Source organism: Eriocheir sinensis, unplaced genomic scaffold (genome assembly GCF_024679095.1).
Source record: "Eriocheir sinensis breed Jianghai 21 unplaced genomic scaffold, ASM2467909v1 Scaffold434, whole genome shotgun sequence".
Lineage (NCBI taxonomy): Eukaryota > Metazoa > Arthropoda > Malacostraca > Decapoda > Varunidae > Eriocheir > Eriocheir sinensis.
In genome coordinates this window covers 151,736-169,009 of record NW_026111759.1, presented here as the reverse complement: position 1 = coordinate 169,009, position 17,274 = coordinate 151,736, and the positions used below count along the sequence as shown (strand labels likewise).

The 17,274-nt window shown below is 46.0% G+C and overlaps 1 protein-coding gene across 1 annotated transcript; it reads left to right on the top strand.

Annotated features, from left to right (window-relative positions):
- The first annotated feature begins 363 nt into the window (after positions 1 to 363).
- Positions 364 to 1,188, top strand: LOC126992300 (serine/threonine-protein kinase PkaB-like). The gene has a single exon (XM_050850962.1). The coding sequence runs from the start codon at positions 364 to 366 to the stop codon at positions 1,186 to 1,188; it is 825 nt and encodes a 274-aa protein (XP_050706919.1).
- The last annotated feature ends 16,086 nt before the right edge of the window (positions 1,189 to 17,274 follow it).

Sequence of the window (17,274 nt, the reverse complement as noted above, 5' to 3'; positions counted from 1 at the left end):
GCTACCAACGTGTGTAATCCGCGATTAAGTTTATGTATATATGTTAGGCTGGTAAGCCAGTGTAGTCCCATCTCCCAATTATTTTGCTAAATGTTACCTCCTACCCTCAACTTCTCAAACTATATAAGAAAAATAGAAGTGCCGTAACCGCTCGAGTCGGCAACCTTCTACCTCCTCCTTTACCTCTGTTTTTTCCCTAGCTTTTCCTCCTTGTACGTATTAGGCCAGTGTATAGATATGTATCCTTATATCCTTATATCTCCTTGTATGCACGCCCACCCCCCCTCTCTGTACCTTCTGTACCTTCCCCCAACCTATGCTAATAAATATTTGGATTTGGATTTGGTATGGTAAGACAGAACCATGTCTCCCCCACACACCACGCCCCTCCTCGTGCTGACGAAGGAGCGCATCGACACGCTGGTGGCCGAGCACAAGCAGGTGCTGGGGCAAGGCGCCTCGTGCACGGTGTACCTGGTGGAGGTCGGCGGCGCCCAGTGCTGCCTCAAGCTGGCAAGGGACCAGCGCCTCGCCGCCATGTTCCGCAGGGAGTTTGACATCCTGCTGGACCTGGACGGCGCGGCGGGCGCTCCCAAGGCCTTGGGCACCAGCTTTGGGTTCCCCGCCTTGCTCACCACCTTCTGCGGCCAGAACACCTTCTGCAACCTGCACAAGCTTGCTCCCCGTTTCCCTGACAGACTGGCGGCCTTCGTGGCGCTGGCCCGGGACGTGCGGCAGCTCCACGCCCGCGGCTACAACCACAACGACATCAAGCCCGACAACGTCGTGGTGCGCCAAGGCCCCGACGGCCGCCTGCAGGTGTCCCTCATTGACTACGGCTTGGCCAAGAAATTCGGCTCAGAACTCGGCATTGCACGCACGAACAACCACCGCACGCCCTGGATGGCCCCGGAGCTGCGGCGCGGCGCGCCCTGCTCGCCCCCCGTGGACGTGTTCTCCCTCGGCTACGTCCTGAGGCGCATCCTAGACACGTGCCACACGTGCCTCCCCGACCTGGAGGTGCTGGCCGACAGCGCCATGGCAGCTGACCCTGCACAGCGGCCCTCGGTGGCCCGCATCATCAGGACAGTCAAGGAGTACACGGGCCAGACGTCCAGGAAGGCGGCCTTTGTCCGGCGTGTTCGCAAGGCCTTCTCCTGCCTCTTCCCGCGCCGCCGCCATTACTAAGGCGGCAGACAAGCCAGGATTTCTTTTCCCAACGGTTGAAGAGTTTTACCAGGCCAGTTGTTTCTTTTGGAGCCAGTTACTCAGCACCCATCAAGGGTTGAGGAACACCCTCCGTAGTTATTTTAATTATCTACTATTCAATTACCTACTTATCCATTAATCTATATATTTATATTTGTGTATATTTATCAATCATCCACCGATCTATCTATCGTTACATATATATTTTGCTCTCTCTCTCTCTCTCTCTCTCTCTCTCTCTCTCTCTCTCTCTCTCACTCACTCCCTCTCTCTCTCTCTCTCTCTCTCTCTCTCTCTCTCTCTCTCTCTCTCTCTCTCTCTCTCTCTCTCCTTCCCCTCCTTCCTGTATGAAAATTTCCATACGTGTACTTTCCAGCATTTCTCGCTCTAAATAACATTCTTTTTTTTTTGTCCTGTCAGGCAGTGGGGAAGAAGTTGAGGAGGGGATGGGAGAGGGGAGTGAGTGAGGAGGGGGAGGAGGGGAGGAGGAGGGGGAAAGGGGGAGCCGTTTCGCTTTTCTATCCGTCTGCCACGCGAGTAATAAAAGTCTAAAGCAACATCGCTCACCATTAACTTTTGTGCTGAATTTTTCCGCTCCTGTTTTCACTCATCGTACTTTTCTTCTTTTTCTCTCCTCTCATCAGTCCTCTTTATAATGTTTTACTTGTTTTGGTTTTGGTTCTTTTTCTCCTTTCTCATCTTCTTCCCCGTCTTTTTCTTCTTCTTTTTCTTCTTTTTCTTCATTTTCTTCTTCTCGTTTTTCTTCTTTTTTTTCTTCTTCTTCTTTCTTCTTTTTTTTCTTCTTCTTCTTCTTCTTTTTCTTCTTCTTCTTCTTCATCTTCTTTTTCTTCTTCTTCTTCTTCTTCTACATCTTCTTTTTCTTCTGCTTCTTCTTCTTCTTCTTCTTCTTCTTCTGCTTCTATTATTATTATTATTATTATTATTCTGCATTATCCCCTCTTCCTTCGCCTGCCATCCCTTCCTCTTGATTAAAACTAATGAGAGATGCATCAATGTTCCTCTTCGCTCTTCACCGTAAGGCAACGCAGCTGAAATTCCCGATCATTAATAAAAGGTTCGGTAATTTAAGAGGCTTCAGCGATCGGTAATCTGAGAAGTTTCCAGCCGGCGAGGAGGTATGCGCGACGGAGGCTTTCATCAACGTACGTAACTACACGGAAAGATTGAAGGGAATGCCCACTGACTTTTAACGTTAGCCATTTTAATGGTTTAACAAACCGGTCTGTTTTACCTGTCGGCCTCTATTTTGTTTTATATATGTCCGTTCGTCCGTCTTTGTGTGTGTGTGTGTGTGTGTGTGTGTGTGTGTGTGTGTGTGTGTGTGTGTGTGTGTGTGTGTTGTTATGGGAATTGTATATTCTTGCCATCATAATGTGTAGGTATGTCCAAGACGGCGCGCACACACACACACACACACACACAGACACACCTCACAAAACTCACGAGTCAGAAAGAAAAACAACACTCCAAAGAAAGAGGCAAGAAAATAACTTTTGAGTCCAAGGAGGAGGGGGAGGAGGAGGAGGAAGAGAAAGAGGAGGAGGAGGAGGAAGAGAACAAGGCGTTTCGTTAGCATTGCTCAGCGGAAAGGAAAATCTTCAGCAAGTCGAGTTTGTTCCTTAGAGAGTGTTCATGTGGAGGGAAATGGCCCGGTGTGTGTGTGTGTGTGTGTGTGTGTGTGTGTGTGTGTGTGTGTGTGTGTGTGTTGCATCTTATCCCTCTACATACCCTTACATAACTACACACTCCTCCTGTCTTCCCTCCTCCTCCTTAACCACCTCTACTCCACTTCAGTTTCGTCATCCCTCAAATCTCGTAACGACCTTCCACCCGTTCCATCATCCTCCAATTTTCCAAACCTATCCTAAGCCTCTCCTGCCTCCCTCACCTTAGCCCCGCTCCATCAACAACCTTCGCCTTTTACACTCTTCATTTTCCCCATCACATTTGCAACCCTTTCCATTAACTTAATCATTTTTAACTTCCAGCCTCATGTCACTCACCCATCCTTCACCCCGTCCCAACCAGCTTAATCACCTCCATAACAAAACGCTGATCAGTCACCCAAACCATTGCTGAGTACCGAACGTCACCCATATAATTAGTTCACCTCTCGGTTTACTCTTTTTACTTCCAGCCTCAACTCACTCACCCATCCTGTACCTCATCCACACCATGCTAATCACCTCCATCACAAAACTCCGATCAGTCATCCAGTCCTTTCCTGAGTTCCGATCCTTCCCATAGAGTTCATCTCTCCACTAACACCTTTCCCTCCACCATCGTTTCATCCTACCTTATTTACTTAATTGTTCTTGCTACAGCTCTGCCCCCTCTTCCATTCCCTCTCCACCATGCCCCAATATTCACACTACCCAGGTCCTTATTTACCTCCTCCTTCTTTTCAGTTTTGACGGTAAAATTAATCGCTTCTGACCTGCCCTTCACCCGAAAAACTGCAGGCGAGGGCGGGGCAAAGGGATGCTTGATAAGCCTACCCGTGGCGCCGACGTGGAGTACTAGAAACAATGTTACCAACAACGCGTTCAATAAGCGAACTAATGTAACTCGAGGTGCCAAAAACAGGACCCATATTTCTGTTCTGTTTACAAATTCACGTAGCTTGATAACCAAAAGGAAGGAAATTAGTGCTCACATTGCAACAGAGAAACCGTGCATTGTAGCCATCAGAGAGACTTGGGCCAACTCTGCACACTTTGTATCTGAATTGTCCTTCCCTGGTTACTGGAGCTTTCACAAAAACCGAACACACAAAAAAGGAGGAGGCGTAACATACTACGGAATAAGTACGTTGTTTGCCGTAAAAATAGAGTAAGAAGACGCAGAATTTTTTTTTTTCCATGTTTCCTCCCCATGCATGGTGTAGTCGCGTCCACACTTCCACCCATAAACAACCCTCACCCTCTCTGTTATTGCCCATCTCCCTCCCCTGTCTCTGCTGTTGCGCAATACTTTTTACTGTTATTACTGTTGCTACTACTTCTACTATTGCAATCTTCTTCTACTTCTACTACTGTTTCAACTACTACTTCTGATACAACAACAACAGCGACAACAACAACATCAACAACTTCTACTGCTACTACTACAACTACTACTACTTCTACCTCTACTAATATTAATACTAATCATGATAATAACAACACTCATCATCATCATCCATATTTTCACGACCACCGCCATCACCATCACCACCACTACCACTGCCCGCATCGTTCCCATCATGTAAAAGAATGGATGGGGGGGGGGGGGGTCGGCTCAGGTAGCGGAGGAGTGAAATTAAACTAAATTAAATCGTTAGGGATGAGGGACGAACTGACTTTGGAAGAGGAGGAGGAGGAGGAGGAGGAGGAGGACGAGGAAGAGGAGACAGAGGGGGGAATGACAGGTTGGGGAGAAGTGGAGGGAAGGGAGGAAAGAGAGGAAAGTAGAGGTGGAGGGAGGGAGGGAAGGGGGGGAGGGGGGGAGGGAGGGAGGCAGGTCAGCTTTGCACAAGAGGATCTGTAATTTGAATTTCACTCATCCGGGTTCGTGACGTGCTGGCCGTTCCCAAAGGCCCGAGAGAGGAGGAGGAGGAGGAGGAGGAGGAGGAGGAGGAAAAAGAGAGGGATATTAAAATCGCGTTTAATGTTCAAACGAGCCAGTTTTCCTGTGTGTGTGTGTGTGTGTGTGTGTGTGTGTTTGCACCGGAGCGGCGAGGAGCTGGCGGCGGTGGGTGTCAATACCTCGTGATTAAGTTACTAACGATCAGGGTTGCCAACTGTGCCTTGGCCAAATAAGCGTTGCCAGCTTGACCGACGGAAAGAATCGGGTTATTGGATCTTCGTTCATTATCTCGGTATACGATTTCTTTTCCTATCTTTGCATCTACCTTGTCTGTCTTTTCATCTATCTATATATGTATGTCTGTGTGTCTGAATGATTGTCTGCTTAACTACTCATTTACAATACTATATTCTTTTGTCTCTGTCTAATCATGTTTGTTTTTCTGTTTATCGATTTGGATATGAATATGTATTACGTCTAAAGTATCAGTCTTCAATTATTATAGCGTTTGTCTGAATTTTTCACGTCCTACGCCACCGTCTGATTCTTCACACACACGCACACACACACACACACACACACACACACACACACACACACACACACATCCAATACCACCTCATCTCATCCTTACTATCCAATCACATATCGATTGGTTTGCCTCCGAATCACAGGTCGAGTATTCAAGGCAATATTTTTCCTGTCCTGAATTCAGTGGTTCTCTTTTTTAGGGCCACGAACCTCGCTAGCCGTGCCCAGAATGCCAGAGACGCGGCTCAGATAATAATGATGATATCTGCTCTGCGTGTTGCACTCACTCCTCACTGGATCACAAAGGAAGGTGCTGTGACGCGTCGTAGGGTGGCTGACGCAACAAGCACCACGTCATGACTCTTGCAGCCTCCGGAGAAGCAAAGAATGAATGGCTCCGACGACAATAACGTGTCAGCTTCGGAAAGGGAGTTAGTCAAGTTTGGCACTGATTGCTTTTTGGTGTGTATTGCAGAGTATAACCCAAAGAGGGGAGCATCAAGACACTTCTCCATCCGGAACTGATCTCTTTTTTGTCCGTTCTTTTCTATTTACTTTTATTGGAGCAGTGCTTGGCGTCTTTTCAATTTTATTTCTGCCCTTGAGGTGTTTTCTGTACTGTAATAAAAAGTGGGGGAGATGCACTTCTATACATAACGACGTCATTAATTTGTAAAGAACTCATACGTAGCCCAACCAACGCATGAGCATCCCAGCGAAAATGGAGGGAGACAAACTGATGTAAAGAATACTTCGCTCTAATTATGCTGTTAATACCAGTTCTTGTTCTTGGGTCGAGTTGTTTCTTGAATAATGGATGTGCTTTCAAATATTAAAAAACACTCCCAATTAATATTCGTTACTTCTGCACTTGAAAATGAATAAATAAATTAATAGATTGATAAATTAATTGATAGGTAAAAAAATAATAATGGAAACGTACATTCTCTCTCTCTCTCTCTCTCTCTCTCTCTCTCTCTCTCTCTCTCTCTCTCTCTCTCTCTCTCTCTCTCTCTTCTCTCTTCTCTTCTCTTCTCTCGTCTCCTCTCCTATACTCTCCTCTCCTCTCCTCTCCCTCTCCCTCTCTCTCTCCTCTCCTCTCCTCTCCTCTCCTCTCCTCTTCTTTTCTCTTCTCCTTTCTCTGACTGCATTCCTCTACAGAGCAGGTCTTGCCGTACATCCTTTTCCTTGTACTCGGCTCCAGAAAGGGACCGATTTGTTTCATTACGCTGAACGGCTTGCAATTAGAGCGTTCCGTATAAGAAAACTGGAGAGAGAGAGAGAGAGAGAGAAAACAGGATCAGGCTGACGGACAGAGAAAAAAGGGCTTAGGCAGGCTGTGTAGGTGCGTGAGGAAACAAGGAATCGACACCTCGCCCGCAGGATGACAGGGGCCTCTGTCACTCACTGGGGGCAGAGGGCGTCACTGCAACACTCTGATCCGCATTGCACCGCCGCCAAGCCGCACCTCACCTGCCCTTACCTCCCCCCCCCTCCCTACCTTCACTCTCCCCTGCTCCTCTATATCGTCCCTCATCTCACCCTCCGTACTTCCATCCCCTCCCTCCCTCCCTCCCACAAAGTTAGTCTGTGCAACATTTGGGAGTCTAATGGCAGCAGATAATCCCTCAGGTGCTCTAATGTCACACCTGTGCTTACCTGGACGAGCAAAGTAGCGTACTGTGTCTGCCTTGCCCATCTTCCTCGTCTCAGAGTCTTTCCTTACGCGCCACCTTTCACACCTCACATATTTTTTGCCGCATAATCCCTTCTCACTGTCCGCCCCCGTCACTCTCACGTCGACCAACCCCTTCTCATTGATGGCTCCCCTTTCCCTCAATCCCCATTTACCTTACTTACCTTCCACCAACAACACAAGCCACACCTGACACTTCCCCTTTTCCGCTCTCTCATATCTGCTACAAAACACTCGTTCCATACTCTGAGCTGCTGCTTCTCATCCTTTCTCCTCCTCCCTCCACATTCCTACCCTCACACATTGCACCTGCCATTAGTGTCGCAATACAGGCCATCGTGGACCTGCCTCCCCTGCCCTCTACACTGATATAGGAGGGAGAAGCAGAGTCCTGTTCCAATAACCATTACAAGAGAACTCCACCGCGGACTTACTTTTCGGGGCACGCATAGACAAAGAGAAAGGAAGTGAAACAAATAATAAGCGAGGTTTGGAAAAGAAAAACTGAACAGCCACACAAGAATAGACAAGGGATGCTGTGTTCATGGAGTGTCTTCATACTGGGTTGGTGTTCTCTTCTGCTTTTCACTAAGATCGGTTGGGAATTTCGGATTTAATGTGTTGACTATTTGTGATTTCAATGATTGCTGGAGTTCACAAGTCGGGCTACAGCCCATCTAGCAGAGACTAGGACACGCCTCCCTCTGTGCCTTTGCATGTACTTCATACTGTTCAGTTCAGATTAAAGTAAAAAAACAACAACAAAAAAAAAGAACAAAAAGCCTTTGCTAAGGCTGACTCTTCGACTTTCATCTGAACTGAACAGTATGAAGTACATGCAAAGGCACAGAGGGAGGCGTGTCCTGGTCTCTGCTAGATGGGCTGTACCCAGACTTATGAACTCCAGCAATCAGGGAAATCACAAATAGTCAACACATTAAATCTGCAACTCCCAACCGATCTTAGTGAAAAGCGGAAGAGAACACCAACCCAGTATGAAGACACTCCATGAACACAGCATCCCAACTTCAAGTCTTGGGAGCAGTCAAAGAGGGAAATCCACATCATGTCAGGTTACTGTCAAGCTGCTTTGTTGTTAACAATTATAATCACAATTTAACAATCTTTTTTGCTGTGAACCAATTGTACTTTTCTAGAGCTAGTGGTTCACTGGAAGGACCCCGTGGGCGCCAAAGACAGTTGTCTTACACTGCTGTAATAGATATCTAAGGTCTCCCACGCATGCACTGGGCAGTCATCATGAACCTCCTGCAGGGCAGAGTCGGCACGACAAGGGTCCGCGGCAGCAGGTGACCGACACAAAAGGAACAACCACAACACAGCAAGATTAATGTGATTACGGTGAGCGCAGCTGACAAGGACTTATGTCAAGATCACGTTAATAGCAACTGATGCGGAAAAGCGGCTTAAAAGGCAATACCACGGCGTAATTTCTCCCCAGCTATTGTCGCAGCGACTGCTTTGGGGGACACTTGACGGCCCGTAAAGAGCAGAGTACCCTGGGAACGCACGACGCACCCAGGCACGCCAGGTACTCCGCCCTCGGCATCCCTGCAGCTCTGGGCGATCATGATCATTCTGCTTGATGTCCAACATGAAAACCGTCGCTCCCGAACAAGTATAACTTTGAAAAACACAAGAGGACACCGACCCTGTTGGAGGAGAACTCGAAGACCACAGAACTCCAAGCCGTTATGAATTACACATCAAGTCAAGCTGGCATGCTTACAGGTGAAATTTGACTTACCTTTCACTTAGGTACGACGAGCTCGCACACCTGTTCCCTGCAGCCTCCACGGAGAGGTTATGTCATGCTCAGCACAAAGTTAAGTCAGGTCAGCTGCTGGCCAGCCATCCGAGAGCTAGAAATGTATTTGTGAGCCTGGGCGCCGCTCGCCTGTTAAATATTTCATCCTCTGCACCGGCGGCTCCTGACGGCGTGTTTGTATGTCTTCGCTCGCCGCCCAGGCAGACGCTTCCTTCGGTCTCCAGGTGAGGCGGAAACTACGCAACGCCCACACCAGTACCCGACCCGCTGCGGCGCCATGCCGGAAGTTATATATTGGCCGGCACTACGGTGAATATCTTATTATTATTATTATTATTATTATTATTATTATTATCTTTCTTCATCTTCATAATTTTCATAACAACCACAAGAACACCAAGAGCTACTACTACTACTACTACTACTACTTCACTAAGGGTCAGAGTTAATGTGTGTGTGTGTGTGTGTGTGTGTGTGTGTGTGTGTGTGTGCGCGCGGATAAAGTTGATATATTTTAGTGCAGGTGATATTTAGGGTAATTAGTGCAGGGGCTTTTAGCCTAATGCGGGACATGGCGGAGGGGAGTGTGTTCTGGTGTTTTTTGTTTGTATGTTTTTTGTTTGTGTCGCTGTCCCCTCCACTGTTTGGCGTGGTCAACACTTTTTTGTTATTACTTTTTTAATTGATGATTTTTGCTTAATGATGTCGATGTTAATATTGTCGTTGCTTTCTGCTGTTGTCGTGTTTATTCACGTGTTGAAGTTGGTGGTGGTGATTGGTATTATCATTATCATTATTTTTTTTTATCATCATTATAATAATTATCATAATAATTTTTTATAATTATTCTAATTATCATTATTATTAGGATTATCATTATTTTTATTATTACTATTAATATTAATGACACACACACACACACACACACACACACACACACACACACACCTGTAGACAGGCCCCAGGTGGTGGTCGGGGGGGCGCGGACAGCGACACAATATGAAGCTTTTCATCACGCTGAAATGAAACCGAATTATGCACATATATACATTTCCTGTTTTCACGCCCAGCAAGCGAGCGTATTATACAAAAAAGTTGAAAAAGTGAGCGAGGGATATGTGAGAGATTTTTCCTTTTTTTCCATCATCCGCCACAACGGTCGGCTGATATGCGAGGCGATCATTTTCATGGTGCAGCTCATATCGTTCATGCGCTGCCCTGCCTCGACGGGAGCAGGAAAGTCAACTCATGCATCGGGGTTTACTAAATACACAAAGGCGGACTGGACCGGCAGACTCATGCATGAGACATTGTCAACCACTCCCTCATGCCCCACTAACTAACACAGTCACGATCTTTTCTCCCGACGTTAAAAATATCGCGCTGCCAGACGTACGTTACGACCATCGAAAATAGACCACGTCGAAATGACGTTGTTGAGACGCTGTTGAGATGGACATCCAACGGTCGTGGTTAATGCCGACGGGTGACAGATGTCGGGAAAGGCGCCGGTTATTTTGAAATTTCCAAAACTGTCGGCGCGTGGTCCGACGTCGGGAGGGCGCCGGGAGTCATGATCGTGACTGTGTGACCGCGGCCTAACAGCAGCTCAAGATGGTGCTCCCTGCCCGGCTCCTCTCCTTTCACCTTCCTCTGGCTCCCTGGACCGAGCAGGAAGCCAAGAAAGGCGAGGAGTCGAGCAGGAAGCTGAAGCAAAGTGGGTGAGGGCCGAACACTTTTAATATCTTATTTCCACTTATTCTCCATCATTCTCTTTTTTCCTCCCTGATTGTCTATTCTCTTTTTTTTCTTATCCTCTTTTATCCTATTTTATACTCCTTGATAGTCTTTTTTATTCTCTTTTATTCTGTCTAATTCCCTTTTATTCTTTTATTATTCCTGTTATTCTTTTATTATCCTATTCTTTCATATTCCCTTTTTACTCGTTTATTCTTTCTCTTAGTTTCTCTTTTTCTTTCATTCCCTCTTACTCCCTCTTATTCTCTTTTATCCTCCCTGTTATTCTCCTTTATTCTCAGTTAAAGAAATGGTCGTTTTCTACCTTTCGAATAATACTTGAAGGCAGAGGGAGACATTAAAGCCGAGTAAAGCGACTCTACCGAACTTTATGGCGCTGCAACTCTTGTCGTGAGCGACCCTGCATACACACACCTGGGCGCGGGCAGGTGTGCGGGGCAGGGAGGAAACGCGGGGCTGAAGGGAAGGAGACAGAGAACAAAGCCAGGCAGGTGTATTGGCGTAACTCGGCTCTCCTCGCTCACTGGGCCAGGTTCCGCAGTATTTTATTGATATTTATTTATTCATTTATTTATTTAGTTTTTTCCGTTTTTCTTTCCTTCTTTTTCTCATTCTTTCATTCTTGCTTTCATTCTTTCTCTCTTTCTTTATTCATTTTTATTATAGTTAAATTTTTTTCTCGTTTACTTCCTATTCACCAGCTGTGGCAATCAGTTATTTATGTTATCTCGATCTGTTTCCCTTCCCTCTATTTTACTTCTTTTTCCTCGGTTCTCTTTTGCTTCCTGAACTTTAACCGCCTCTTCCCTTTGTCCACTTCCTAGTCGTCTATATTGCGTCCTCGACTCCATCCTTCATCTCCTTCTTCTCTTCTGTTTTACCCTGTTTCATCTTTATCTTGTCCCTTCCATGTTCTCTAGATAACTTTTTTTACTCTTTTTCTCTCATCATCTAATTTAGCGTGACATGTTTCTGCTCCCTCTACGTTTAATTTAATCCACGGGTCTCATCTCCGCCGCAGTCCATTACCATTATCATCAACACCATCACCATCATCATTATCATCATCATCATCACTTCCGTATCCTCTTCTTTTTTAATTTTCTTTCCTGATCATTTCCACCTAATTATATTCCTCTCGTTTTTCCTCGTCTTTATTTTCCACCACCCACACGATTACATCTCTCTCCTCCTCCTCCTCCTCCTCCTCCTCCTCCTCCTCCTCCTCCCATTCCTGTCCTCATCTTCTTTCTCCTCTTTCTTCTCCACTTCCTCCTCCTTCGTTTCTCCAAAGTTTTAATTTTCCTCTTCCGTCTCTTATGCTTCTCAAATAGCAACAAACATTTTTATCTTCTCCCTCCTTTCCTCCTTTTTCTCCCTCTCCCTCCCTCCCTTCCTTCCCCTCACATATGCTCCCTGCCCCCCTACCCCGCCCCCCCCTACAGCCGTCTCCTTTTCATCCTAAATTTAACACCCACAACACTCACTCGTGCCCCTTTAACTTCGCATGTGTATTTGTGTGTTTGTCTTGCATCTACTGTGTGTGTGTGTGTGTGTGTGTGTGTGTGTGTGTGTGTGTGTGTGTGTGTGTGTGTGTGTGTGTGTGTGTGTGTGTGTGTCCTGCCTCCCTCCCACCCACAGGTGTCCGCAGGTGTCGTCTCATTTTCCACGGCCGTAATTAATCCCCGAATTGCAATCCCTCACTCTCATGTTCCTAAATGTGGCGAGATGACTTTTAAAACTTTCCACCATTTTGATTTAGTTTTAATTTATGGATATTTTGTTCGCGCGATTGTTAAATGATTTGTAGCACTGTTTGCACACACACACACACACACACACACACACACACACACACACACACACACACACACACACACACACAAAAGTAAATCTATAAGTAAATATATAGATTAGTAAACAAATAAGAATGAAATAATATAAAAATACCACCATGACACTGGCCATCTTCATTGTTTCCAAAATTCTTGTAAGCGAAATAAAATGCTTTGAAATGCCGCAATAACTTGATGAAGATGAACAGATTCCGTTAATTAAAATGATTAGATGAAAAAATACTGCCCATCTTTTTTGTCTGTCTGTATATCTGCCATTTTTTTCTGTTTCTTTATATATTACCTTTTAGTCTTCTCTTATGATAACTAAATGGCTGAGTGTCTGACTGAGTGAAGGATTGGCTGAGTAAATATTGCCCGTCTGTTTGTCTGTCCTTCTGTTTGTTTGTCTATGTGCATATCTTCCTTCTTGTCTTCTCGTCTGGCTGTCTAAAGGTGCTATCACACTGGGCAAATTTTCCGTGGATCTTCAGTCAAACCACGATTTCCGCTGGCGTGGTTCTCATTTGTTTCTTGTTATTGCTGCTGCTGATGGTGAGTAATACCGTCGTCCTTCAGTGAAATCTACCGTAGCTTTGGAAGATCGTGGACACGTCAGAAAACCACGGAAATATGAGAACCACGCTAGCGGAAATCGTGGTTTGACTGAAGATCCACGGAAAATTTGCCCAGTGTAATAGCCCCTTTAATGGCTGAGGGACTACCTGAGCTGCTAAATGAAGGCTGAATAATTACCGTTCGTCTGTTTCTGTTTCTCTTTCCGTCAGCTCGTCTGCTCGTTCGGCACGTTAATGGGCCGGAGTAATGGCTGGCTGCCCCCTCCCGCCGCAGGTAACGCCGTCTACCTGGCTACTAACACACCTGGAGGCACTAATTAGCCCATACCTCACCCTCTCTCCCCTGTCGCACATCTCTCTCTCTCTCTCTCTCTCTCTCTCTCTCTCTCTCTCTCTCTCTCTCTCTCTCTCTCTCTCTCTCTCTCTCTCTCTCTCTCTCTCTCTCTCTCTCTCTCTCTCTCTCTCTCTCTCTCTCTCTCTCTCTCTCCATTTAAACACACACACACACACACACACACACACACACACACACACACACACACACACACACACACACACACACACACACACACACACACACACATGTAAGTATTTCAGACTAATGGAGTAATTCTTTATCTGTCGTATTTCGAGGAACTTTTGGTAATCTGATTTCCCGAAGAATATTGTATCTTTTTTTTTTTCTCTATAAGTGCATTACCTTCGCATTAACAGAGGTGGTTTGGCAGTGTGTCGGCGAATGCTTTGACTCCGCGCTACTCCGTTCGTATATATTTTATTTTCCTTGCAGAGATAAAAATGTGTCGAAATGGACGTCTGTGAATTACATTTTAGCTCTTCTCCAAATGCATAATATAAGAGGTACTCAAAGAAGACTGAAACATAACTAAAAATAAAGAGACATTCGGTTATTATACGTCGAGGCAATTCAGTCACTTTCCATTTCCCTGCACTTTACTTTTAGCTTGTGTCCAAATGCATATAAAAGGCACTTAAAGAGGACTGAAATAGAACAACAAAAAAAATAAAAAAGAGATATTCGGTTCTCGTACGTCGACGCAATTCAGTCGCTTTACGTCCATTTCCCATTCAACTGTTGCCCTGTCTATGTATGTATGTATGTGTGTGTGTGTGTGTGTGTGTGTGTGTGTGTGTGTGTGTGTGTGTGTGTATGGATTCGTGTGCACGCCTCATGTCTCTTAATGTGTGCGCATAGATTGCAGGTGTGTATGGGGGGGACAGGTGCGCGAATATTGCCGGAACGTTAAAAGAGTTTCCTCTGCCGTCCTGATATATTTGTAATGACCGTGTTTTGCTTTACTTTATGTCCGGATGCCGCTCTGTGTGTTATTATTGCCACTGATACTTTGCTACGTTTATTCTGTTGTTATTTTGCTTCCTCTGTTCTTGTTTTCCTTTCTTTGCTGTTATTTTGCTTTCTCTGTTGTTATTTTGCTTCCTCTTGTTATTTTGCTTCCTCTTGTTATTTTGCTTCCTCCTGTTATTTTGCTTCCTTTTGTTATTTTACTCTTCCTCTTAAAAATCCATTCTTGTCTCTTTCACGTTCGTTTGTCCTCGTAATTTTTTTTTGTATTGTTTTCATGTTAGGTCGCTGTAGTCTATTCTTTCATTTGCTTTGTAACTCTACCCCGTGAACTGCCATGCCGAATTTCTTTTAACACACGTCACTACAACATTCCATTCATTTCACTCTTTTTTACCCATATTGTTTTTTCTCCCTCATGTTGTTTTGTAGTTTTGTATTTTTTTTTTTCATTTTCGTGTTTTGCCATTATGAAACCCTTATTTTACGTATAACTCCATTACGCTCCTCATTTTCATTCTCTTTCTCTCTCTCTCTCTCTCTCTCTCTCTCTCTCTCTCTCTCTCTCTCTCTCTCTCTCTCTCTCTCTCTCTCTCTCTCTCTCTCTCTCTCTCTCTCTCTCTCTCTCATTCCTCCTCTTTCATCTCACTCTCTTATTCCCTTCTGTGTATACTCATCCCCTACATTCCCCTCTCGTATCACTCACTTCCCTCCTTCCTGCTTTCCCTCCTTTCCCCTCCCCTTGCCGTCCCTGTCTCCTCTCTCTCCTCTGCTCCCCTCTGACCTTTCCCATACAGAAGGGCAGAATTCAACACTGACCCATATTCCTCCCTGATTACTGTTATTACCTTAAAGAATGGGGTTATTAGTACCTGGGGAGAGAGAGAGAGAGATGCGTGGGTGATAAGATGAGGATAAAGGGATAAGGGTATTTACGAGACTTTAAGAATGTTGTGTGTGTGTGTGTGTGTGTGTGTGTGTGTGTGTGTGTGTGTGTGCTTGTTACCGTGGTCATTAGGGGAAAAACATCAAAGCGTCTCTCTCTCTCTCTCTCTCTCTCTCTCTCTCTCTCTCTCTCTCTCTCTCTCTCTCTCTCTCTCTCTCTCTCTCTCTCTCTCTCTCTCTCTCTCTCTCTCTCTCTCTCTCTCTCTCTCTCTCTCTCTCTCTCTCTCTCTCTCTCTCTCTCTCTCTCTCTCTCTCTCTCTCTCTCTCTCTCTCTCTCTCTCTCTCTCTCTCTCTCCATACCTCCTCGTTATCTTATCTTGCCTTCATCTCCTATCCTTCCCTTCGCCATTACGCATGTCTTGTGTCTTCTGAATATTTCCTTATCTCTCCCTTCCTTCCCTCCTTCCTTCCCTTCTTCCTTCCCTTCTTAGTCCCCTCTTAACGTCTCTCCCTATCTTACTCTTAATTCTCTTTTCCTTCCTTTCGCTTTTACTTTCCACTCAGATCCACTCCCCTCCCTTCTGTTTCGTCTCCTTGTCAACTGTCCTCGTTCTCTTTCTTATAGACGGGTAATAGCATCGTGGTGGTGGTGGTGGTGGTGTCGCGTCTTGTCCAGTGGGTCAACCTGTTTGCGTTCCCCAGTTCGATGCCTGAGGGCCAGCGATGACCAGAAGATTAAAGCAAATTAGGGTGGGTGCTCTCTCTCTCTCTCTCTCTCTCTCTCTCTCTCTCTCTCTCTCTCTCTCTCTCTCTCTCTCTCTCTCTCTCTCTCTCTCTCTCTCTCTCTCTCTCTCTCTCTCTCTCTCTCTCTCACACACACACACACACACACACACACACACACACACACACACACACACACACACACACACCTGTCTTTGTCACCTTTGGGTATAAGAAAACAGTGATGAGTGAGGCAGGGGGGAGGGGGGAGGCAGGAGAGGACGGCAAGGGGGGAGGGAGGGAGGGAGGAGAAAGAGAGTGAGGAGGACCTTCGAGGCATTACCCACCTCTCCTCCTCCTCCTCGTCCTCTTCCATCGTTCTTCTATAGGCATTGTAATCTTCACGTCTATTGACTTAAACGTTCTCTAATGCATCCTTTTAAAGCCTTATCGGAAGCTTGTACATCTTATAAGGTGGAGGAGCCTCGCATACCTATGAGCCAGGTAGACCAGGTGAGAGGGGGCAGGTCAGGTTGCTAGGGGGAGGGTGGCAGGCCTTTATCTTGCATTTTTTTCCCTCACTCTCTCCTTTTCTCTCTCAGTAGCTGGTAATGTTAATGTTGCCACGTCCCTTTCCCCCCATCACAACCACCATCACTCCTTCTGTCACCATTACCCTCATGACTGCCTTCATCATCAACACCACTCATACCTACCTGCCTGTCCACCACCACCACCACCACCACCATCAATGCCGTTATGACCCAATGCACATAACCACTAGTACTGCCAATCCAACTTTCACCACTACCATTCGCCACGATCAACACCACTATAACGAGGCAGCATCTCCATTTCCATCACCACCAAGTCCTCACCATCACCACTTTGTCCCCACCACTCAAAAGCAAGACCACCACCACCACCACCACCACGCAGCCAGTTACTATCAACGCAACTCCGCTTCACAATGTCATCACCACTTCAACACCAACCCATTACACTTGTCACCACTACCACATAGTTATTACAACACTCATTGCATCATTATGCCACATTCAATACCCACCTATCAATCATCACCACCACCGCCACCACCACCACCACCACCACCGCCGCCATTACTAATCACAGCAATACTTTTAGCGGTCAATTACACGCGTCAACCCTCGGTCAGGCAATTTATTTGTTCAGATCGCCAGCATGGGGTGTCAGGCAGTGTGTGTGTGTGTGTGTGTGTGTGTGTGTGTGTGTGTGTGTGTGTGTGTGTTTATGTGGATTGTTGACATGCTACAAAGAGAAGGATGAAGAGGAGATTGAAGGAGGAAGAGGAAGAATGTGGAGGAGAGAGGAGGAGG

Excerpts from the sequence above, each read along its gene's own strand:
- LOC126992300 (XM_050850962.1), top strand. The coding sequence starts at position 364 with ATGTCTCCCCCACACACCACGCCCCTCCTCGTGCTGACGAAGGAGCGC.